At 37.5% G+C, this 25,528-nt stretch overlaps 1 protein-coding gene across 1 annotated transcript; it reads left to right on the forward strand.

The window, feature by feature from the left end:
* The first annotated feature begins 1,578 nt into the window (after positions 1 to 1,578).
* CZH7orf78 (chromosome Z C7orf78 homolog) lies at positions 1,579 to 23,408 on the forward strand. Its single transcript, XM_087916387.1, has 5 exons — positions 1,579 to 2,010; positions 7,966 to 8,050; positions 21,156 to 21,301; positions 21,913 to 21,993; positions 23,130 to 23,408. The coding sequence occupies exons 1-5, from the start codon at positions 1,579 to 1,581 to the stop codon at positions 23,406 to 23,408; spliced, it is 1,023 nt and encodes a 340-aa protein (XP_087772513.1).
* The last annotated feature ends 2,120 nt before the right edge of the window (positions 23,409 to 25,528 follow it).

The following is a 25,528-nucleotide window of genomic DNA, read 5'->3' on the forward strand; positions in this document are numbered from 1 at the left end:
ACTGAACCAGACTGAGAGACCATTAAGGCTCAGGAATCCTTTGCAGGTGTTATGCCTTAATTAGCTGATTAGAGTGGGACACTTTGAGCCTAGAATATTGAACCTTTTCACAATATTCTAATTTTCTGAGATTGTGTATTTGGGGTTTCCATGAGGTGTAAGCCATAATCATCCTAATTGTGACACATCACGGCTTGAATTATCTTGCTTTGCATGTAATGAGTCTATGTCATATATTAACTTCACCTTTTAAGTTGCATTACTGAAATAAATGAACTTTTTCATGATATTCGAATTTTTTGAGTTTCACCTGTATATTGATTGTTTCATATGTTATATTTGGAGTTGTACTGATCTCCATATTGCAAAAATGGATTATGTGTCTGGTATACTACTATAGATTCTAGTAGTGTAGTGTATTACTATAGTATGCAGAAATGACATAATACATAATAATGTGAGCAAATTTATACTACAATGTAGTGGTAATGATGGTGGTGATATATTAGTATAGTATTTATTTGGAATCTCATTTTGGGGAAAAAAAGAGATTCTGCAAAAAAAATTTCTTCAATAGTTTTGTTTGTTTGTTTCTTCTTTTTGACTTCTTAGCAGTTCAAATAAAGTCCTTGAATGGCTCTCCCTGATTCATTTTAACCTTAGTCCACCGACAGAGACATTATTTTCAGGGGTGTTTAGATGTAAATTGTAAATGGAATCCTAAGGCAAAATTGTTGTTTCTTAGCAACCCAGATGACTTGAATACAATTATGCACTCAGGCTTCTTTGTGCCACAAATAGACATAAACATCTTCCAGAACAAACACCACTGTGAGTTGTTCTTTTTGCTTGGTTTGCTCTAACATTTTGAAGCAAAGTCTAATACAGCATGAACATTTTGAAAAAAGTGAAGGTGAGTAAAACTATTTAACATGTTTAATTCTACTTTTTACTGTAACTTTACTCTGATTATCTTTAAAATACGTATTGCTTGTTTCAGAGGAAATCATGTGATTGGTCGTTACATTCTATATTCTATATCTCATAGTTTTGTTGGAACACAGGCTGTCTAAGTTGAGGGCTAACCAGTGATTTCATATATTTATTTGTTACTGATGATTCTCTGCCATTCTTCCCTAAAACAGCCATTTTCATAGCACTGAGTTTGCTTTATTTTTTTGAGGCTCTGCACAAAAAAACCCACAAACAAACAAACAAAACCCATGAAGTACAATGGTTGTTTCTCTTCATGAATTGTGTTCTTTAATAAGTTTTCACAATTTTATTAAAAGAGGTTCCTGCTATTTTGCTTTTTGTTTCTCCACCTAATTCTCACAGCGAGTGCCATGTTGAATAAGCTTGAGATGTGCCACTTCTAGTTATTAGTTCTGAGAGTGTTTTATTAAATGTAATAATATGAACTTGTGAAAATATGAGTATACATGAAAGGGAATTCTTGTAATATTAAATGTTCATATTAAAATAATACATCTATTACCTACCGTAGAATATCAAATTAATAACCAATAATAATACATTTCATTTTTAAAAACTTCTTACAGACTTAAGGAAAGAAGTATGTTTCCTAGTGCCCTTATCAAGAAGCCATCCATATGTTCTTTTGACTCAAAAGAAAAATTTGCTACAAACCTGGAGTTAGCATTAGAACGAAATCAAATCCGTATATCGCAGCAGTGCAAAGCCCCTCCAGAAAGACAAAGATGGATGTGTCAACCACCAGATTTTAGCTATAAAGTGTATTTATCTTCACATAAGCCAGTTGGAAACTACCAAGAGCTGAAAAAAAAGGAAAAAAAGAAGACATTTTTTGAAGAATTACATAAAATAAAATCAGGATTGATTATCCCAGTCACTGAAGAGGTCAAACAAACAAAGATTGCTACCAGGTTTCCTTATACAGGCTCCAATGAAGCCAAGTTAATGTCTGTGAAGATGGGAAAATTTACTAGCAACAAATATGAAGATCCCAAACCATATGATTACAGACAGGTAAAAGTTCGGCTGAGGCTGAAGCAATTATCTGTATAATTGTCCTATCTGAAACTTATGCTACTTTATACAGGGGATCTCAATCCTATTTTGTATTGGGCTATAAAAGAGTAATAAAGATAGGGTATCCTTTGAGGCTCGAAAACCAACAAGATGGGGGCTAAGACCACTCAAACAAGGCCTTACCTACTTTTGAACATGACTGGCAGACACAACACATATAAAAAGGGGGACTTTGTCTGAACTGCTACTTTGAACTCTGTAAGTGTCCTCCAACAATTTTTTTTAAAAATGCATTTTTTTGCAAAGTAGTACACTTACAGCAAAAGCCTTGGCCAGATGAAGATTGTGATATGGATCACATTTAATTGCCCTTTGGGAAGGTTAGTTATGTGGCTAATAACATCTTTGAAAAAATTGTTAGAAGCCTTGGGGGTTCTCAGAAAATTCTTCAACTATTGGAATATTTATCTTCAGTCCCCTTGCTCAGTTTGTGCCTGGAAAATTTTTGAGATTTTTTTTATCAGACTCAAGTACTTTTAGTTCAACTTAAAATTTATTTCTTCCACATATGTTCCATGGATTTTCTCCACTCATTCACAGCATGAATTAGTTGTAAATTAGCCCCTCTGTGATATTTTTAAATTAGCAATATTACTTTTATTGCTGCGAAGCTTTGAGAACACAGCTGAGACAATAACCTTTTCCAATGTAATGTTTTCATGCAAGAACTATTTTTGAAATGATTCACATATGGAAATTATTTCACTGATTTTTTTCTTTTTGTATTCCATAATATCTTTCATAGGGAGGGAGGTCTCTTTGTAGTTCATTTGTATTGCCTGCATGATTGTTACAAAAGATAGATTTTTGAGAAAACATGGTACCTCCCCAGAATGCACCAAATAGAAATTTATAATTGTGATTAAGGATGTTTTGTTGGATTGACGTCAGCTCTCATAATCTGATAGGAAACATGACCAGATGCACTAATTCTACTTTATTGTAAGGCTACATTAACAGAATTTTGCAAGTCTGAAGGTATAAACTTCGTGCCACCACTTCTAACTGCTTGATTAATTAGGGTGGGTCTTTCCTAAGTTTCTTTCTTTGATCTATAAGCCATTAAAAGGGGGCTCCTCCTTCTCCTGTCTGACTGTTTTCTAGGTAGCATCTCTTCTCCTTATCCCCTCAGGACATCCAACTATTCCATCACGTATTGTGAACTTAATTTTAAGGGACAAAATAGTTCTATCCAGAATCAATTGAATAACATCACCTTTTTTGTTGTTATGGTTGAAGCTGAAGTATTCATTGACAGGTAGGACATTGCAATGTATGATTATATACCATACTTAGATCAGACCAAAGATGGCGTAATTCAAGGTTTTCTAGGTCTAGGTGGCATAAGGTATTCTGCAATGAGTAGAGGAGTGGAGAACTCTTCTTGTAAAATATTTCTGGACTTTCTCAACTGTGCTAATATCAGATATGTAATGTGGGTTCCAGACCGATGAGCTGTATTCGAGTATTGGTCTAGCAAATGTTTTGTATGCTCTAGTTAGTAGTGTGATATTACCAGAGAAAAAGCTATGTAGGATTAGGTTAACAACTCTTAATGCCTTTTTGGCTATGTAGTTACAGTGGGCTCTAGCACTTAGATCATTCGAGATGAGTATTCCAAGGTCCTTCACAGAGCTTGGATCATCAATAAGATCTTAACTATTCAGCTTGTATTTTATTTTCTGATTTTTTTTTGCCAATATGTAAGACAGAGCATTTATTTGTTGAGATTTGAAGTTGCCATTTGTTTGACTATTCTGATACATAGTCAAGGTTTTTTTTGAAGGGTAGCAGTATTGTCTGTGGTATTGAACAGTTTTACATCATCAGCGAAAAGAATGCAGTTGCTCTTAATATGATCACAGAGGTCATTTATGTAGAGTATGAAGAGAGTTGGTCCTAGAACACTGCCTTGGGGGACACCACTATTGACAGGTACAGAATTTGATAGGACACTCCCAATTTTGACCATTTGTTGTCTGTTTGACAGGAATGCTTCTATCCAGTTATGCAGTTGTCCAGAGATACCATAAGATGTTAGTTTTAGGAGTAGTTTGTCGTGTACCACTGAATCAAAGGCTTTACAGAAGTCTATGTAGATTGCGTCTATTGCTTTGCCCTGATCGAGTTGTGTCGTCCATATGTTTTTGCAGTGTAAGAGTTGCAGATTACGGGATAGTTTTTTCCTGAAAACAAATTGTTTATTAGAGAGTAGGTTGTTTGTCTCTAAGTGGAGGATAATGGATTGGTTAATAATTGATTCCATGACTTTACAGGTGACGTAGCATAAGGAGATTGGTCTGTAATTTTCAACAAGGCTGGGGTTTCCCTTTTTGAAGATGGGGATGACCATGGCTTGTGACCATAGGTTAGGCAAGGAGCTGGTCCTGAAAGATTTTTCAAAGATTATGCTTAGAGGTTCAGCTATGGCAGTGGATAGCTTTTTAAAGAAGTAGGCACATATTCCATCTGGTCCAATAGATAGAGATGGTTTTAGATTGCATAGTGCTTTTTCAACATTGTCTTCAGTAAAATCAATATGTATTAGATCATTGTAGTTGTCTGTGGTTCAGCTAGGAAATACTGGGCATGATCCATTGCAGAGCCAAATACTGAGCCAAAGAATGTGTTAAAGATGTTGGCTTTAATGGTGTCATCATTGCAGTCTTTACCATTAGCTCCTATCAGGGGTGGGATGGACCTTGAGTCTTTTGGTTTGTTGTTTACAAAATTGTAAAAAGTGCAGGTGGAATTGGTGCATAGAAGGTTTTCCTCTTGTTTAATGTGATAATTGGTGCATTCAGTCTTTATCTGGTGGCATAGATTTTTGTATCAGCTTTTGAAATTGGCAACGTGACCAGATTTGTTTTTCTGCCAGAGTGATCTCTTTGGGGATTGAAGTTTCCTTATTGTTATGGGTAATCTGTTTTTTGTTTTGTTTTGGGAGTTGTTGGTACATATAGTTTGATGACTCTTTTGATTTCTAGTAAGAATATGTTGTAATGGTCTTCAACAGTATTGTATCCAGTGAATAGAGATTGCCAATCAAGGGATGAGAGATCGTTGTCTGTAAGATCATAGTTGCCTTTTTTGAAGTTATAATTGGGGATTATGTCATTGTGATGATTTTTGTGTGGGCATACGTTGAGACAAAAGTCAATCATATTGTGGTCACTGCTGGAAAATGGTTCTTTAGTTTGTATTCTGTAAATTAAATTCAAACTATTGCAGAAGATGAGATCGAGGCAGTTGTTTAGTCTAGTGTTGTTGATTACTAGTTGTTCCAGTTCCAGATTTGTAATAGCATTGTAGAAGGTTGCGTGTATGGGTACAGTTGTACATTCATTTAGGGTCCAGTCAATATGAGCTAGATTGAAGTCACCAAGAAAGATAAAAGTGTGTGGGCAGGATGCTGCCCATGTTAGTAGTGTATTTAGCTTGTTTACATGTTCGATGTCATAATCAGGTGCTCTGTAACATAGTAAGAATCGAAATGTGATATTTAAGGATAGTTCACAGATGATGGTCTCCGGAATAGCAAGCTCCTGGGTAACTTGGATATTTTTTAAATGTAAGGACTTTTTATAGAAGATAGCAACACCACCTCCTCTATGAATTTCACGATCTGATCAGTAAACATGATAGTCTCTTACTGTAGTAATGGAGTCAGGGAGAGATGCATTGAGCCATGTTTCACAGACAAATATGATGTCGAATTTAGCCATATTTAATAAGAGGAGAAATTCAGGTATTTTATTTGCAAGGCTTCTTGCATTGAGTAGCTTGCATTTAAGGCCAGCAGTAGTTGGAATTGAGGTAGTTAGGGGTGTGCGTGCCTAGTCTTAGGTAATGGTGGATTGGTTGAGGTAGGGTTGTGGTTGAAGGTTAAAGCTGAGTTGCGAGTTGTGTGACTTACTTTTGATACAGTCAGCATGGTAGTCAATGTACAGGTCCTTCCCTCCATTGTCTGGATGTTTTTTGAGTTCAGTGCGGAGTACACGGGAGCGGGCATGTTGCTGTATGGTTAGATCAGGGCAACAACGGAGGTTCTTATGGTTGGTGTTGGTTTTGGCGAGTGAATTTATAAATGAATTTACATTTGCTTGATTCACTTTTGCAAATGACCCTGCAGAAGCATCGGGCCACAGAGCCATCTCTCTTTCTGAGCTCTCGGCCAATGTGGGAAATGTCAAGTATTTCATCAGGGGAGATGGTTGATACTTGATAATCACTGATGATGTTTCAGACAGTTGTGATGTCATCATTATCATTGATGTCCTCTAGACCAAATAAGATGGCATCTGGATGTTTCCGTTCACACTCAACAGCTTCTCTGGTGAGGATTGGGATATCATTATTTGTCTGGCTTATGTTTTTTTGTGGATTGGGTTGTGGATTGGGTTGGGTAGAGATGTGGTTTGTAGCTATTGGATGTTCAGGTTTTTGCAATGTGTCGTTTTTTTCAAGGTTGGATAATCTTTCTTTTAAGGCATCCAGGGATGCTACTATGGTGTCAAGGGATCTTATTCGTGCTTTCAATGGTATCAACTCTTTCCAACAGATCCAGTTTGGGTCTGCATGATTTGCAGAGATATGGAAACTCATTGGATGATTCTAGGCATTGAATCATTTCATGATGAGCGTATTTATTTATTCACCTTGCTCGTAGTTATCCTCTTCTTATCAAAGGTACTTTTTCAAAAAGCAACTGGACTGTTTTTTCCTTAAGGAAGAAGAACATCCAAGATGCTTCATCAGTTGTGGAAACTCATTGGATGATTCTAGGTATTGAATCAGTCATGATGAGCGTATTTATTTATTCACCTTGCTGGTAGTTATCCTCTTCTTATCAAAGGTACTTTTTCAAAAAGCAACTGGACTGTTTTTTCCTTAAGGAAGAAGAACATCCAAGATGCTTCATCAGTTGTGAGGGTAGTTGGGGAGGAGGAATGGAAGGATAGGTATTGACAGTTGAGACTGAATAGTGGAGGATGGAAAGATACATTCTAACCAGATGGTGTGGGAGGAAAATTGAAGGATTTTATTTCTTTGCACTGATCTGGTATGTTAGCATTCTCCCTGAGAGTTCCTGAGGCCACTCTTAGCCCTCAGGGTTACATGAATCAGAATGTAATTGGTTATGGAATTTTCCTGGAACTGTTGCAAAGAACGTGTTGTAGCTTGAAGATAGGTTGTGCCTTATCCCTCCCTCACTATGGCGAATGGCCTCTTTTACCTCTTTTTCAAAAGGATACTAAAAACCTATCTTTCCACCGCCCACCATGCAGTTTTGACTGTTAGTCCATCATCCTTCCCCCCCATTCACCCCACCATCACAACTGATGAAGCTACTTGGATGAGAAGCAGAATGTCTTCTTCTTCTTCCTCAAGGAAAAACAGTCCAGTTGCCTTTTGAAAAAGCATCTTTGAGACAACTATGACCTGGTGAATGAGAATGTCTCCACAGACAATCCTCTTCTTCCTTTCCTTCCATCTCTCCTAGCATTAGAAGCTCTCCAGAGAGTTAGATTTGCACTTAATGTGCCCAAAGTAAGGTTATTTGAGAATTGTTCCTAAATTTTAGAGTAATTATTCAACAGATCTACCAATGCAGATTTGAGATTTAAAAAACCAAGAAAAAAAGTCTAAATAAATACCAACTAATAAAATTAAAAAGGAAGCAAGAGAGGGAGCAGCTAAATTTCAAATCAGAGTACCATTACAGGAGGTTATAAAAAGGAAAAGCCACTTGTCAGTATGACAAAGTTTTTACTGTCCTAATGAACCATTATGAATGCTTAATTGGAGGACAGTTCATGAAATACATCTTTAGAGTTGCTTGCCATTAAAACCATATCGTATTCCTTTGTTTATTCCCCCTTCCCTTTGCAGTATGAACAAGGAATACCAGATTTTGTGACAAGTTATACCAGGGATCCTTTAAATCTAAAGTTCAAATCACAATGTTTAAGCAAAAGTAAGTCTTTGCTGATGTATTAAGGTAGGTATGAAACTTCACATGGAGCATATAAATATTACAGTTTAGGCATAATCTTCTCATATTAATAGATACTGGAATGAGGATACTTCAAGAAGTCAAAGAGGTGCTTGAAATTTGATCTATGACCATTAATTTTCTGGAGTGGAAACATACATATATAGGTTGAGCCTCATGTAGCTATTTATTTACTTTTTAGAACGTACAAGAAAGGTTAGCTGTTACTGATTGTTAACAAAATATTTGTTATGAATTCCATTTGGCACTCTATGTTTAAGATTCATGTGCCAACATTAATTCTTGGAGATGTTTAAAGTTCAACTAATATTTACATATTAATAAGTATAAAATTCAATGAAGTGGCCCCAATTTTTCACTTTTATGACATGACAGTCTAAGCTATACATTATATTCTCCATACTTCACAGATACAAAAATAGCAATATTAAATGATTGATTGTGATCCATGAAACTATATCTTTGGTGGAAAACGGAATATCTGCTGAAGTTCTTCCAAAATTTCACAGAAGACTTAACTGGACATAGATTGCCATAGTTAACAATAACAATACTACACAGAATAGTTTGGGGTGTACTATGGTAATGTGGAACAATTATGTTGGTCAATAAGTTCCAAATGGGGAGCTTGTGTCACAGCGGTACAGCATGCGATCTTAAAGCTCTAAGATCTCTGCTGATATCTCCATTGCAGGACGGTCCCAATGGACCTAAACCATCCCATAGAGATGGTGACAGAGGAGGGCACATCCTGTCGATCTCAGGGACATTGCAAAGTCCAGGAGAAGCCCTTTTTTCCCGTGGTGGAGAGGCAGCCATTAAAGCTGCTGAAGCTGGGACAGCTCTGGAACAGAAGAAAGCTGGAAAGAAAGTGTGTCAGTTTGATGAGATAATTTTCTACTTATTTTTTTTCTGGAGAGAACACCCTAAAAGACTAAAAATTAAATTTAAAAGTGAAGATAAAAGTGTTCAAGTGGCGAGATTAAGCACAAATTAAACCTGAAGGTTTTTTTTTTCTTTTTATTGGAACTTTGGATTTTGTTAAAACTTTTTAATTTTTAAACTGGACTGGTCTTTCCTTTTTAATTTTTAATTTTTCCCTTCAAAATAACTCTTTGGAAAAGTTTTTTATTCTCTTGCCTTTTCTTTTTAGTAATTTTAGATTCTTTATATTTTTTATTATTTTTGTACTTCAAGATGAGCAGAAAAATATCAGCCCCAGCTTCTTCAATCCCAACTTCTTCTTCCTCACCATCTGGAGGACAACGATCAATACAGGTGATGTTACAACAAGAGAAGGAGAAAGAAGTGAGATGATTATGCAAGGAATTCAAAAGATACAAGTAAAATCAGATAATATTGAAAAGAGAACAGAGAATATTGAGCAAAGAATGGAAAAGACGGATGAAAAAATAGAAAATATTCAACAGATGATGATGCAATATGAGGACAGAATTAAGAAAATTGAAGAACAAGATGTACAAAAGATAAGAAAATTGGGGATATGGATACCCGATTGAGTGAAGTGGAAAGAGATAAGGGCAGATCTCTGCAATCATTGGGATGGGAAATTGAGAGATCAGAATTCTATCTTAGATTTCAAAATATAGAAGAAAAGGGTGAAAACCTTGTTGAAATGATGACAGAAATTCTGGCAGAAGCATTAGAGGTAACTAAAGAGAAGATGATGGATGGAATGGACAAGGTTTTTTGCGTTTATACAAGATATGCGATGAGAAATAAGCTGCCAAGAGAAGTTCATATCAGATTTACTAAGAAAATAATAAAATCACAAATACTGCAGGTGGCAAGAGAAAAAACACTAAAGTACAAAGATAAAGAAATAGTGGTACTGAAGCAGGTACCTAGAAGAATGAGAGAGATAAGAAGAGAATATTTATTTTTGACCAAAGAGTTACTTAAGAGAGGAATAAATTACAGATGGCTGATACCTGAAGGTCTCATGTTTACCTGGCAGGAACAAAGACACAGAATTGATACAGTTGAAAAAGCTGAGTTATTCTATCTGGAATATTTTAGAGGAAGGGAGAAAGATACAAGAAAAGAAGAGTTGTTAATTGAATTTCAAGAGGAATGTACAGCAGCAATTGAAAAAGAGGAAGGAGCCCTAGGTGGTGTACCCAGAGAACAACGAGAAGCAAGATCTACCAAAGCAACAAATCCTTCTTACAAAGTCTAAAATGCATGAGAAAAAATTGATTACAATTAATATAAATGGGCTTAATTCAGCTATTAAAAGAAGAAAAGTATTTCATAAATTAGAGAAATTAAAATTTGATATAATCTGCCTACAAGAAGTACATATTAAAAAACAACATGATTATATATTGAAACAACAAAAATTAGGGAAATTATTTACAGTGTTAACACATTGTAAAAAGAGAGGAGATAGGAGAGGACATTAGAGATAGAATCCCTGTGGAACAAATATATACAGATGTTGATGGAAGGATTTTGATGGTGGAGATAATGGACAATAATCTAAAGACACTTTAAATAGCAATTTATGCTCCAAATGATAATCAAGTAGATTTTTACAGGAAATTACATAAGAAAATATTGAATTGGAATATGCTAATATCTGTCTGATGGGAGATTTTAATGGAATAACAAATAACAAATTGGATTAGAAAACACAAAAAACAGCAAAGAAAACTAGAAAGACATTGCCAAAATCCTTCTTTCGAATGGTAGATGAGATAAACTTAAAAGATGCAAGGAGAGAGAAAAATGTGGAAAATAAACAATATACCTTTTACTCAAATAGACATGCATCATGGTCTAGAATAGATATGATATGGATGTCAACAGAATTGCTTTCCAATATACAAGACATTGAAATAGAAGCAGATCACAATCCAATAACACTTGTATGGAAAAGACAAAAAAGGAGATCTAGATGGACTTTAAATAATATGATATTAAAGGAAAAAGAGTTTAAACAGAAAATTGAGAGAGAATTGACTTTTTTCTTCAAAGAGGATACATCATTACAGAGCTTCTGGGACACAATGAAGGCTTATACAAAAGGTTTGATAATGAACTATACAAGGAAAAGAAATATAAAACAAATTTTTTTAAAAAAAATATTGGAAGATGACTACAAGAAGTTGAAAAAGAACTACAGAAATTTCCACAAAAAAGGACATTAAAATGGACACAACTAAGCATAAAATGGGTCTAATAGAAAAAGAAGAAATAGCACAAAAAATTAGAAATGCTAAGCAGAATTATTTTGAAGATGCAAATAAACCAAGCAGATGGCTAGCATATAAATTGAGAAAGGAAAGAGACTCGAGAAGAATAAATCAATTGATAAACGAACAAAAACATGTATGCTATGGAAATGCGGAGAAGAAAAAAATAATTCAAGGTTACTATGGAAAACTGTACCATCAAGAGAATGTTCAGGAAGAAATAATTCAACAATACTTACAGAAAGCAAATTTGCCCCAGATACCCAAAGATATTGAAACAATGTTAGAAAGTAATATAACAATGATGGAATTAACACAAGCTTTAAAAAAGCAAAACATTGGGAAAGCACCAGGTCCGGACGGTTTGCCAGTGGAATTTTATAAGACATTCCAGGAAACATTGAATCTTCACTTATTAGAAATTATGAATGAAGTTATGACGAAGAAGAGAATACCTGAAACATGGTCAGAAGCATATATAACACTTGTACCAAAGAAGAACACAGACCCACAGCATGTTAAAAATTACAGACCTATACCACTATTAAATTCAGATTATGAAAATTTTTGCTTCAATTCTGGCAGAAAGACTGAAAAGATATTTAAACAATTTTATTCATCCTGATCAAAATGGATTTCTTCTGAAGAGACAGATTAAAGATAATATGAGAATAATTTTAGATACACTGGAATACTATGAGGCACATCCTGAAAAACAAATGGCTCTGATGTTTATAGATGCACAAAAAGCCTTTGATAATGTGAATTGGCATTTTATGCTGTTACAATTGGACCAAATGGACTTTGGTAAAAAAATTACTCAAGCCATCGAAACGCTATATCTTAAAGAAACTGCAAAGGTTATGATAAATGGAGAATTAACAGACTTTATAGATATAATAAAAGGGACCAGACAAGGCTGTCCACTGTTGTCTCTGTTGTTTGTGTTAACTCTGGAAGTGCTGAATAGGAACATCAGAGAAGAAAAAGAAATAAAAGGAATGAAAATTTAAAAAGAAGAGTATAAATTACAAGCTTTTGCAGATGATCTGGTATTTATATTAGAGGATCCATTGGAGTCTGCACCTAAACTGATAGAAAAGATAGAAGAGTATGGGAAAGTAGCAGGTTTGAAAATAAATAAAGATAAAACAAAGATTTTAGCAAAGAACATTTTAGTAAGACGAAAGAAAGAATTGGAGGAAGTTTGGGGGATCCAGGTCACAAACAAGATAAAGTATTTAGGGATACATATAACACCAAGATGTAGCACACTTAAGGAGGACAATTATCTCAAACTTAAACAATAGATTGCAACAGATTTGATAAAATGGGTAAATTTACAATTATCACTGATTTTATCTACAATTAAAATGAATGTATTGCCCAGAATCTTATACTTATTCCAGACAATTCCAATCAGATTAGGGAAGATTTGAAGATTTAAACAAAATAGTGATAAAATACATTTGGCAGGGGAAGGAAGCGAGAATAAAACTTAAATTGTTACAAGATGCAAGAATAAGAGGAGGATTTGCTTTGCCCAATTGGGAATTATACTACCAAGCGATGAGTCTGATGTGGGTAAAGGAGTGGATAACATTACAGAATACTAGACTTTTGAATTCAGAAGGACATGACTTGCTGTTAGGGTGGCACGCCTTCCTCTGGTATAAGGGAACTAAAACGCAGGGGTATTTTAGAAGACATTATATTCGAGAAGCATTGTTTTTAAACTGGAAGAAGATAGAAAAGCAATATTATTTAAAAATTCCACTATGGTTATGTACTATTGAAGCTTTTTCCTATCCAATAATATATAAAAAGGAACAAACAGATACGGTGAGATATTGAATGAAAAGGATGAACTTAAGTCTATGTAAGCATTGGAAGAACAAGGTATAAAAATGAACTGGTTTTCATATTTGCAAATACAATCTAGATTTGATAAAGATGTTAAAACTGAAGGTATCTATGACAAGTTGACTGATTTCGATAAAATTTTGACAGGTACTGATGAAAAAGTAATAAAAAAACTTTATGGACATTTGCTAGAGTTTAAATTAGAGGAAGAACAAGTAAAAGAAACAATGATTGTGCGGGGGGAAAATTTCGGATATGGGATTGACTTAGATAAGTGGCAAAAATTGTGATCTCAAAATTATAAAATGACAACATTAACTGTGTATAAAGAAAATTTGTATAAGATATTTTACAGGTGGCACTTACCCCCAACGAGAATTGCCAGGATGTTCAAGGATAAATCGGATAAATGTTGGAAATGTCATCAGATACCTGGTTCATATTACCACATTTGGTGGACATGCTCAGATACAAAAAGACTATAATCCACACATGGTTGGAAAAATGACAAAACAACACATAGACTTTAAACCTGAGATATTTTTATTGAAATATACTAATTGAAATATTTGATTGTAAATGTTTTAACAGCGGCTAGAATTGTACTTGCTAAGAATTGGAAAAATGAAAAAATACCTATGCAGGAGGAAATTATTAAGAAAATCATGGACTGTGCCGAAATGAGTAAATTGACCTTTGAAATTAGAGAACAAGAGGATAAACAATTTTATATGATATGGGATTTATTTTATCAATGGTTAGATAAAAAGACATAGTAAAGAAATAGACTACTAAGCCTTACAATAAAAGTTAATAGATTGATATAGAAGACAATATAAAATATATAACCATTGGATGAATGTATAAGATTAAATCATAATGAAAATTAGAATATTTCGTATAAAATGATGGAAAAATAGTCAAATGAATGTTTAATAATTTATATTATATAAGCACAAGCTAGACTGATAAGGTGAGAATTTATATAACTTGTGAGTAATGGTAAGAAAAGGATAGCACAAAAGATTGTAACCAACTGACACACTGTATGTATATAATTGAAAGATGATTTTATGTTTTTATGTTTTGTTTGTATGTTTGTTGTAAAAAATAAAAACTGTTGTTGTTTTTTTAACTTCCAAATGAAGGAGTTAATTTTCCTGCTTTCATTTTTATAATGTATTGTAAGATAAATTTAAGCTTATAGCTCTTCTTTCTATTGAAGATGGAAAATATAGTCTGATGATAGCCCATGTTTAAAAAACTCCTTCAGATACACTGAAAATAATAAGGAAAATAAAGAACATGGTACCAGGTACTCAATAAAGAAGGTAAAATACTGACAGATAACAAATTCATATGAAATTATGGGAAAGTTTTATTTTACAAAAGTGTATGTGCTCCTCTAAGAAACTATGAAAAACATAGAACACTGGTGGTGCTGAAATGGGAATGCGCGCACAGCGAAAAGGCACTGAGTGCCAAAACCAGCTGGCTAGTGTACATGCGCATGCCGGAACCCAGAAGAGCAGCTCCCAGAGCTCGTATGCACACCAGCCACCTGGTCTTTTGGTTTCTAATGCACATGCATGTGTGAAGACCAGCTGGCTGGGACACATACGTGCACAAAGACCAGCTGGCTGGCACCAGAACTTGGAAGAGCAACAGGCAATGCCTGTCATGCCGAGAGAGATGGCTCTGTGTGCCACTTCTGGCACACATGGCCTAGGTTTGCCATCATGGACATAGAATAGTAAGAGTTGGAAGAGACCTTGGATGTCTTTTAGCCCAACCTCATGCTCAAGCAGGAGATCCTATACCACTTCAGACAAATGGTTGTCCAGTCTTTTTTTGAAAGCTTCCAGTGATGGAGCAAGCTATTCTATTATTGATTGCTCTCACCGCTAGGAATTTTCTCCTTAGTTCTAGGTTGCTTATCTCCTTGTTTAGTTTCCATCCATTGTTTCTTGTCAGTTTGAAGACACAAGACATTAATTTGAAATAGGTAGGCATTTCTTGACCATGCTCCTGATTTGAATTTAAATCATGGTTTCCAGTGAGGATTCATGTTGAACTTGGCATCCCTGAAGGAGTGGGATAGCACTGCAGTGGAGATTGGAAGCCAAACAATGAATTCTGACCACTGCAATCTTTCCAGGTAAAGGAGAGATTGTGAGGTCACCCAGTTGGATGCTAGACAGCTGCTCATTAGTGGATTGCAGAACCTGAGGTTTTTGTAACTGGCTCATGAATTGAGTGGCTGATAAAGGATTTTAATCAAGCTCATAGCCATAATACAGCCTATATCAGGGATATCAAACTTGTTCCGGACTAGCAGGCTCGAAAGCCTGCAACTCTGATTGGCCCACTGATAGCGGATCATGATTGGTCACCTCAGACTGATACGATTGGCTAGTAAACGGGCTGCCGCAATTGGTCTAACCAAGCGCAGCAAACTCAAATCACCATCATTGGCTGCCTAGCTGCAGCCAGCCCTATATAAGGAACTGCTGCAGCTGGGATATTTCGCTCAGGATCTGAAGTCACTAATAAAGAGCTGTTGTTGCTATCTGAGTCTTGTCTCCATCCTTGGACCTATCCTCCCAGATCTAACATTGGCGACGAGGATGGGATGCAAAGACAACGAAGCCTACTGAACACTCGCTGAAGCTGAAGGAGCACGTGGCTGACAGAGCACAACATCGGTGAAATGGCCAGCAGCACTATACCACCCGCCCCATTCAATCCAGCCAGCGAGGACTGGGACTCATATATGGACAGATTTCAAATGTTCCTGGAGTCCAACAACCTTAAAGATGCCAAGCCCAGCAAGAAACGAGCAGTCTTTCTAACGCATTGTGGACCCGCCATTTTTAAAATGGCTAAAGCACTTGCGAAACCAGCTGAAGTCAAAATGATGGACTGGGATACCCTTGCTCCCATCCTTTGCAACCATTATACCCCAGCAATACCGAGTCCCATTCGCAGGCATGAGTTTTACCAGAGGGATCAGCATGAAGGTGAGAGCATTGGGGATTTCGTGGCTGACCTGAGAAACCTGGGCAGATTATGTGGCTTCGCCAATCTAGAAGAAGCCATGAGAGACCGAATTGTCCTTGGCCTGAGAGATCCAACTGTCCAAAACAAGATCATGGCCAAAGGAGACATTTCCCTTGCAGATTCCATAGCAGACGCCACTGCAGCTGAAGCCACTCGAAAATCAGCAGCATGAATGCGCCGAACCAGTGGGGCCAACCGCCAACCCACCAACGATACTGGGAAGTCTTCAGACAAATACACACCGGCCACCCATCATGAAGATGTCGAATCCTCCTCAGACAGTGAGGAGGAAGAAGTCCACAGACTCCGGTCAGAACGTGAGCAACGGGACCAACAGGGTCGTAAATCAAACTACCAATGTGCCGGGTGTGGTGGGAACCACCCATGATCCGAGTGCAGATTCCTAGATGCCATCTTTCGTTTTTGTGAAAAATGAGCACATATTGCTAAGGTATGCAGGAATAAAAGAGGCTCCAGCCCCAGACGGAGTGGGAACAGCCCAAAAAGAACTGATGGCAACCCCACCACATAGAGGGACCGCCCAAGCAACCAGTGGAACCAGTAAAACAGTCCCCGAGGGTTTACTGGTGTAACCAGACGAGAAGAGGCACATCAGACCATCACCATCGGCCACGCTTCATCACTAGATACAAAAAAAATCCGTGTAGAAGTCACCATCGAAAATCAACCGTGCATCATGGAAGTAGACTCCAGGTCTTCCCTATCCATGGTCTCCTGGAAAACCCTTAAACAACTGATTCCCAACATCCGCCGCTGAGATCTCAGCAGTCAGAGACTCATATTAAAAGATTACCAGGGCAACCGGATTCCAGTTGTGGGCACCAGCCATTTCCAGGTCTCTTTCAAGGGACATACTGCAATACTACCACTCACCATTGTTGATAGAGACCGACCAAGTCTACTGGGCCTTCAGTGGTTTACTCCATTAGGAATCGGAATGGCTGGCATCCACCATACCGAAGACGATGACTGGGAAACGGCCCTCATCCAGGATTCCCGGGAAGTTTTCAGCGAAAATTTAGGCAAGTACAAAGGGTCCCCTATTTCATTTAATCTCCGCCCTGACATTGTGCCCATTCGCCTAAAACCACGCCGAGTTCCCTTTGCTCTCAAACCCAAAATTGATGAGCAACTGGACAAATTAATTGCACAAGGTGTGTTAGAACCCATTGATCACGCCCGATGGGAGACACCAATTGTCACCCCCATAAAACCTGACGGGTCTTTGAGAATCTGTGGAGACTTCAAGGCCACCCTCAATCACGCACTGCAGCAGAGCGCCTATCCGGTGCCAGTTGTCCAGCATCTCCTACATTCACTTGGGGGTGGCAGAATATTTGCAAAACTTGATCTGGCCCAAGCTTATCAACAGCTGCCAGTCGATGCCGAAACTGCCAAAGCCCAAACTATAGTTACACATCGAGGCGCGTTCAAATGTAACAGGCTCCAGTTTGGAGTCAGCGTAGCACCAGGCATTTTTCAAAGCCTGATGGAGAGACTATTGCAGGGCATAAAAGGGGTCGTGCCCTATTTTGATGACGTGTTAATAGCCGCCCCAACCAAGAGTCAATTAGAGAAACGCCTCAGAACAGTCCTTCAAAGGTTCAAAGATGCTGGCCTCAAGGTTAAAAAGGAAAAGTGCCAGTTATGCACAGAAAGGGTTGAATTTCTTGGTTACCTCTTTGACAAACAAGGAATTCACCCTACAGAAAAGAAATTGGCAGCCATCAAAAATGCCCCAAGACCCAAAAACAAAACAGACCTTCAAGCCTTCCTGGGACTCATTAACTTTTATAACATTTTCCTACCCCAGAAGGCGACTGTTGCTGAACCCCTTCATAGACTCCTCGATAAAAGGGCCTCCAGGACTTGGGGACGACGGGAGGAACATGCTTTCCAACAAGTAAAGGACCTTCTCACTTCAGATGCAGTGCTCATACAATATAACGAAACACTCCTATTGACTGTGACTTGTGATGCCTCACCTTTTGGGGTGGGGGCCATCTTGAGCCACATCCTACAAAACGGTACTGAGGCACCTATTGCATTTTTTTCAAGAACCTTGTCAAGAACAGAAAGAAACTATAGCCACCTAGACAAGGAAGCCCTTGCAATTGTATCTGCAATCAAAAGGTTCCACGAATATGTATATGGGAGATCATTCTCCATCATCACAGATCATAAACCATTACTTGGCATCCTGGCAGGTGACAAACCTACTCCACACATTCTATCCCCCAGAATGACATGGCGGTCAGAGTTCCTAGCCGCCTACGACTATCAACTGAGGCATCGCCCTGGAAAAACTATTCCCCACGCAGACGCCTTGAGCCACTCTCCACTACCCAAACTGCAAGATGACCCAGCTCCCACGCTACCAATACTACAAATTGAGACAATCCCCTCACCACCACTAACAGCTCAGGACATCGCCTTTGAAACCAAAAAAGACTCATGTTTAGCACGAGTTCTTGGCTGGGTGGAGAGGGGATGGCCAGAAAGCGAGCCCAATGAAACCTTTAAACCCTTCAAGAACAGACAAACAGAACTTTTCTCACAAAGAGGGTGCGTATTATGGGGAGACCGAGTGGTCATACCAGCAAAACTACAAAAAAAGTCCTACAATTGCTACACGATGGACACCCGGGCATCATGTGTATGAAAGCGCTGGCAAGGAGTTATGCCTGGTGGCCAGGTATGGACAAACAAATTGAAACCTGGGTCGCCTCCTGTAACAGATGCCAAGAAGCCCGCTCAGCCCCACCTAAAGCTCCACCAGCAGAATGGGAAACACCCAGAGGTCCCTAGTTGCGTATTCATATCGACTTTGCGGGACCTACAAAAGGGCACACTTTTCTAATAACAGTAGACACATATTCTAACTGGCTCGAGGTTAATAAAATGAAAACAACCACTACAGATGCAGTCATCAAGAAATTGAACAGACTTTTTGCAACACACGGCCTACCCAATGTTCTGGTGTCCGACAATGGGCCCCAATTTACTGCCTTAGCCTTCGAACAATACCTAGCAGACTGTGGCATCCGACATGCACTGACATCGCCGGCTCATCCAGCGGCGAATGGTAGAGCTGAACGAATGGTTCAGTTCACAAAAAACAACTCTACAAAAAATGGAACAAGGAAACATCCACGATAAAGTCACTAGGATGCTCCTTCTCCAGCACATCACACCTAACAGCACAACTAACAAGAGCCCAGCTGAACTCCTGATGGCCAGGAAACTCAGATCGCCTCTAGACTGGTTACACCCTGCTTAGACCCTGGAAAAACCCCTGGGTTCCAGCAGCAAGCACCGCGCCTTTAAGGTAGGAGACCTTGTATTTGCAAAAAAATTTTCAGGGGATCCCCTGTAGATTCCTGCTCAAATAACTCAAGTCACAGGCCCCTGCTTCTACCGCCTACTAACCACTGATGGCAGAGCGTGGAAATGCTACATTGACCAGCTACGTTCCAGGCTGACCACAACTTCCATCAGTGATCCCAACCTCGACACCAGGGGGGGAGGGGAACCGTGAGTCCTGGAATAGAACCAACATCTGGCCCACCAGGACTAACCCCAGGATCACCACATCATAGCTTACAATACTTACCAACTGAAGTAGAGCCTGGGCAAACGAACACTTCACCTAGAAACAGCAACCAAGCAGGCTCAGCGAGCTCGGGGAGCCATAGCAGTAGCAACGAAGCTGACGACTCAACCATCCTGAGGTCACCAGAAGAGAGTTGCAACTATGGCACTGGTTCACCATTAAAGACAGATCCAGCAAGCAGCCCGTCTGAACCCAAAGTTGAACACGGGCAATTGGAATTACGCAAGTCAGGTAGACAGGTGCGAAGACCCACCTACCTGCGAGACTACATAACCCCGCCCCTTAAACAGAACCGAGAGGGGAGGGTTGTTCCGGGCTAGCAGGCTCAAAAGCCTGCAACTCTGATTGGCCCGCTGATAGCGGATCGTGATTGGTCACCTCAGACTGATCCAATTGGCTAGTAAACGGGCTGCCGCGATTGGTCTAACCAAGCATGGCAAACTCAAATCACCGTCATTGGCTGCCTAGCCGCAGCCAGCCCTATATAAGGGACTGCTGCGGCTGGGATATTTCGCTCAGATCTGAAGTCACCAATAAAGAGCTGTTGTTGCTATCTGAGTCTTGTCTCCCTCCTTGGACCTATCCTCCCAGATCTAACAAAACTCAATTTCATTAAGGGCTGCATGGGCATTATGGTTGTTCTCAAAGGGCCAGTTACATATAAGACTACTATGACTCACAGCAACCAAGTGGGCGTTGCCAGCTCCACATTGTTCACTGCCTATGGCTGGGTCAGGATAGAATGAATACCTGAGGGGATTGTTGCTGGATGACGAGTTTGGGGGTAACAATTTTTTTTTCTGGGGCCATTTTGGAGATACTTCAATGAAAGTTTGCAGGTGAAAACTTGCATCCACATAATAATTTTTTTTTTTTGCACTATTTTAGCTTTAAAACTTGATGTTAAAATAACTTCCAAAGCTCTCTTTTTTTGGAAATAGTCTAGGCATGCTTATTTCTTTATTGGTTATGGATAAAGTAAACTGGGAAGTTAAAAAAAATCATGGAATAAAATTCACTACCATCTGATTATCAGAATATTACCAGTGTCCATGGATACCATACTTGACTTGGATACTTTACATTGTATTTTTAAAATGCCTCTGCCTTTTTTAAAGTAATAAGAATAGCACACACTCTGCTTATTATTAAATTAAATTCTTAATGCAGACAATTTGCAATCTTATTTTAGAGTTTGCTTTGGATTGCAGGATTAAATCCTTCTGTTGTTAAAAAATCATATGCATGATTATTAAGCACAAACTATTGTTTATTTGTGAATTTGCTTCAGTTTATGGACTACCTCCTCTGAAAGATGAAAAAAAAAAGTTCAGCTCAAAAGAAAACTTTATCACCCACAAGCCTCAAGAACTGAAGTGGGATTCAAAGCTATTTCTACCCAAAGAGCCCTGGCCTACAAAAGCTTGTTCCTTTACGGTTGGTATAAGTCAAGTTTTGATTCTTCTTTACCTGCACTTGTCCATAGGTGTTTTGAGCATTTTTAAGGAGAATATTAGTTGCCATAGTTTTAAAAACCTCAGCAAAGATTGCCATTTGCTGGAGTTTAACCTACATAGAAACAACTGAGAAAGCAAATATCTAAAGATGTATTAAAAATCTAATTCTAGGGTTTCCTAAGTTTTAAGAGTGATTATTGCCCCTGAACTGAAATTTTGAAAATGTAACCTTTTTGCTTTGCATAGGAAGTATGATCCCCTACAATTTTATTTAATGTTATCTCATATATATATATATATATATATATATATATATATATATATATATATATATATATATATATATATGTATATATATTCAAAATATATAAGGTTTATTTTGTTTTGTTTTTAAACTATTTCTATAAGAAGCTTCTTTGTTATGGTTCATTGCACAGTTAGCCCGATGTTTGGATTGGATTTGTCATTATTATCTTTCGAACTCTTATTATTGACATTATTATTTTGCTGTGACTTCTATTTAGTTAAAAAAATATTTTTCTGACTGCGGAAGTATATAATTGTTTTCTGTCTTAATTATTTTATTTTCAGAGGCATAAAAAACATTTAGGTGCACCTTGTGCCATTATAGATCGTGTAGAAGAAACATTAAGCAAACTGTGGCTGAAAGAGGTAAGTGATTTTTCCCTAAGAATGTTTAGTAGTCTATCAAAATATTTTAGTCTGACTTTCTGAATAGATTAAATAAATACAAAAAATGCTTAGCTAAACTTTTTTTTTACTGTTACTTGGTTGATAAACATGTAAAATGTGATTTGAACTTAGAGATATCTCCAACCTTATGTCCCAAAGCTGTTTTTTTTCAAAAGGCAATGGAACTTTCTTGGTTTTTTTCCTTGAAACCTTTCACTTCTCATCCAAGACTCTTCTTCTGAAAAACACACCTTTGGAACAACCATGAACCTGGATGATTGAGAATTTCATGGACTGCAATATTTTTTCCTTGAAATAATTACTTTCATATTTCATGATATGTTGTGTGATATATTCTGAGCTTCATATTTCTTCAGGACATAGCTGGAATTCATTTTGGCCTGGAACATAGTTCATTAAAACTGCTACGTTATACTTATTTTGTTCAGAGTAGCTTGTTATTTGAACTCCTGAAAAGTATCAAACAATATTGAGCCTTCTTGTGTAGATGCTGAATTTTTAAAAGATGCTAACTGTTATTATGTGGTAAAAAGTTGCACAATGAGGCAGTCTGTGTTGCTGTCACTATGGTTACACAATGCCACATTGGCTACACTGAGCCACAGTGGCGCAATTGTTAGAGGGGCAGTACTGTAGGTTACTTCTGCTAACTGCCTGCTGCCTGCAATTTGGCATTTCAAATCTCACCAGGCTCAAGGTTGACTCATCCTTCCATCCTTCCAAGGTCAGTAAAATAAGGACCCAGATTGTTGGGGGCAATATGCTGACTCTGTAAACTGCTTAGAGAGGGCTGTTAAGCAGTATATAAGTGTTATTGATATTGCTAGTGGAGAGTCATTATACAAAATGCTAATTAATTAGCTGAATAGTGAGGATGGATGTATTAAATGGGTGATTTCTAGGAGAGACAAATGCAGTTTCTGTGGGGTGCAAAGGGCAGAAGATAAATTTCTGGAGATGAGAAAATGAAATAAAAGAAGTTTGAGATAGCAAGAATAGGATACATGCTTTAGGATAATGTGCAAATGGATTATGGCAAATCCATGGATACATTCTCGAGAAATCACAGTGAGTGTTCACTTGTTTCATTCCAGGCAATTAAGAATCAGAAGGAAATCAGAAGGAAAACAGCAGCAAGTATAAAGCAAAAATTACCAAGTATATCTGTTCCGACTCAAAAGCAAAAGCTGACTGGAAGGAAGGAAGAAAAAAGCTTACCCAAAACACTCCATTCCCCATCATTATCCTTAGGACAATGTGAAAGGTCAATGCCTAAGGGCATCAGCCCTTCATTATATGTAAAGCCAGAACCTTTAGGGTTCTTGATGCCCACAGGTATAGCTCAAACTGTACAGGAGCTGAAATATGAATAATGAAAATAGTTCCAAAAATATTTGCCTAAATATCACTACTATTGCTTTTTAACATTTAGAATCAATAGCATACTGGCTAGTATAGAATCATTTATTTCATACCTATGCACTCATGCTATTAGTTCAATGAATGTTAAATTAAAAAACAATACACATGTACATACATAATAAATGATCATAAAATGTCATTATATAATTAAACTGCTATCAGCACTTTGATTAATTTACTTTAAAAGAAGAGCAAAACTATTATAAATATAATAGTTAATAATAATATATTATAATCATTATATTAAAAATAAGAATAAGTCTATAAAAATACAGCTAGTCATATAAAGTCAGTGACTGTTCAAAGTTATAATAGCACTTATGAGGGGCCTAGGAGAACTTATTACAACCTGTGAAGTTGTGGCCATTACAGCATTCTTAGTCACATGATTGTGATCAAGGTTTTCTGTGCCCAAATTGCAATGACAACACTGAGTGAGCTACTGTTACATTAGAACAGAGGTGGGGAACTATGGCCCTTTTATGGCTGGCTCAGGAATTCTGAGAGTCAAATCTACAAATCATAAAAGGGACATAGTTCCGCACCCTTGCTTTAGAAAATTCTAATGTTCCCTACCTGCTTTCCACAAATGGGGATGCTATAAGCAAGTTGGAAGTTGCTCCCATTCTCATTAATTTTTCACCTTCCTGTGCTCCAACGGCACCCTCCCCAGAGCACCTCTGCATCTTCCTACCTTGACAGATGATGGGGTCTTGTGAAGGGGATGTTATTAGACCACAGGCAGTTCAAAAATAAATAAGAATAGGAGCAACACTGGACTGCCCTGCCTCCTGTAGAACCAAACGGATTGCCTAAAATTCCAATTTTTTCCCACTTAACCCACATGGACCTGGGATTATCATTATTAAGCAAAGCAGGAAGTGTGATGTTTTGTTTTATGATCACATCACTTAGTAACAGAAATGCCTATCCCAATTGCCATTGTAACTCAAGAAGTTAACTCTGTATATAGTTAAAGAAGAATGGAATCTTATTTTTATTTTTAAAAGTGCTATCTTTGGAAATAATGTATAAATTCTGGGCAATAATCACTGAAGAATTATTATATGAAAAAATATCTGGAAAAGTCATACATTAAATCTTAATAGTACCAAAACTGGTTTCAATAAAACATCAGAGTACAAACTGAAGAGCACTGTGGACTGAATCAGAGAAGCAACTTAAATACCGATGACAAAAGATTTCCAGCCTCATTTCACAATATAATCTCAGTATGACAGGCTTCTGAGCAATCTTGCTGATAAAGAATGGCTTTTGAAATGAAGTAGGAAGTGTGTGTCAAGAGAAGAACATTTATAGTTCATTCATTTTTGAACATGATTAAGGTTTATTTGTCAGCAGACAACAACTGCCCCAATCTCATCTTCTGCAACAGTTTGAGTGGAAAAATAAATCTGGTCACGTTGCCAACTTTAAAAGCTGATGCAGAAATTTATGCCACCAGATAAAGACTGAATGTACCAATTATCACACTAAACAAGAGGAAAATCTTCTATGCACCAATTCCACCCGCACTTTCTACAATTTTGTAAACAACAAACTAAAAGACTCAAGGTCCATCCCACCCCTAAAAGAACCAAATGGTAAAGACTGCAATGATGACACTATTAAAGCCAACCACTTTAACACATTCTTTGGCTCAGTATTTGTAAACAGCAATGGATCATGCCCAATATTTCCTAGTCAAACCACAGACAACTACAATGATCTAATACATATCGATTTTACAGAAGACAATATTGAAAAAGCACTACATAATCTAAAACCATCTCTATCTATTGGACCGGATGGAGTTTGTGCCTACTTCTTAAAAAAGCTATCCACCGCCATAGCTGAACCTCTAAGCATAATCTTTGAAAAATCTTTCAGGACTAGCTCCTTGCCAAATCTATGATCACTAGCCACAATCATTCCTATCTTCAAAAAGGGAGACCCCAGCCTAGTTGAAAATTACAGAGCAATCTCTTTATGCTGTGTCGCTTGTAAAGTCATGGAATCAATTATTAACACAATTAACACAATTTACATAGACTTCTGTAAAGCTTTTGAT

The sequence above is a fragment of the Pseudonaja textilis genome, chromosome Z (genome assembly GCF_049901715.1).
Source record: "Pseudonaja textilis isolate UNSWEBS1 chromosome Z, rPseTex1.2, whole genome shotgun sequence".
Lineage (NCBI taxonomy): Eukaryota > Metazoa > Chordata > Lepidosauria > Squamata > Elapidae > Pseudonaja > Pseudonaja textilis.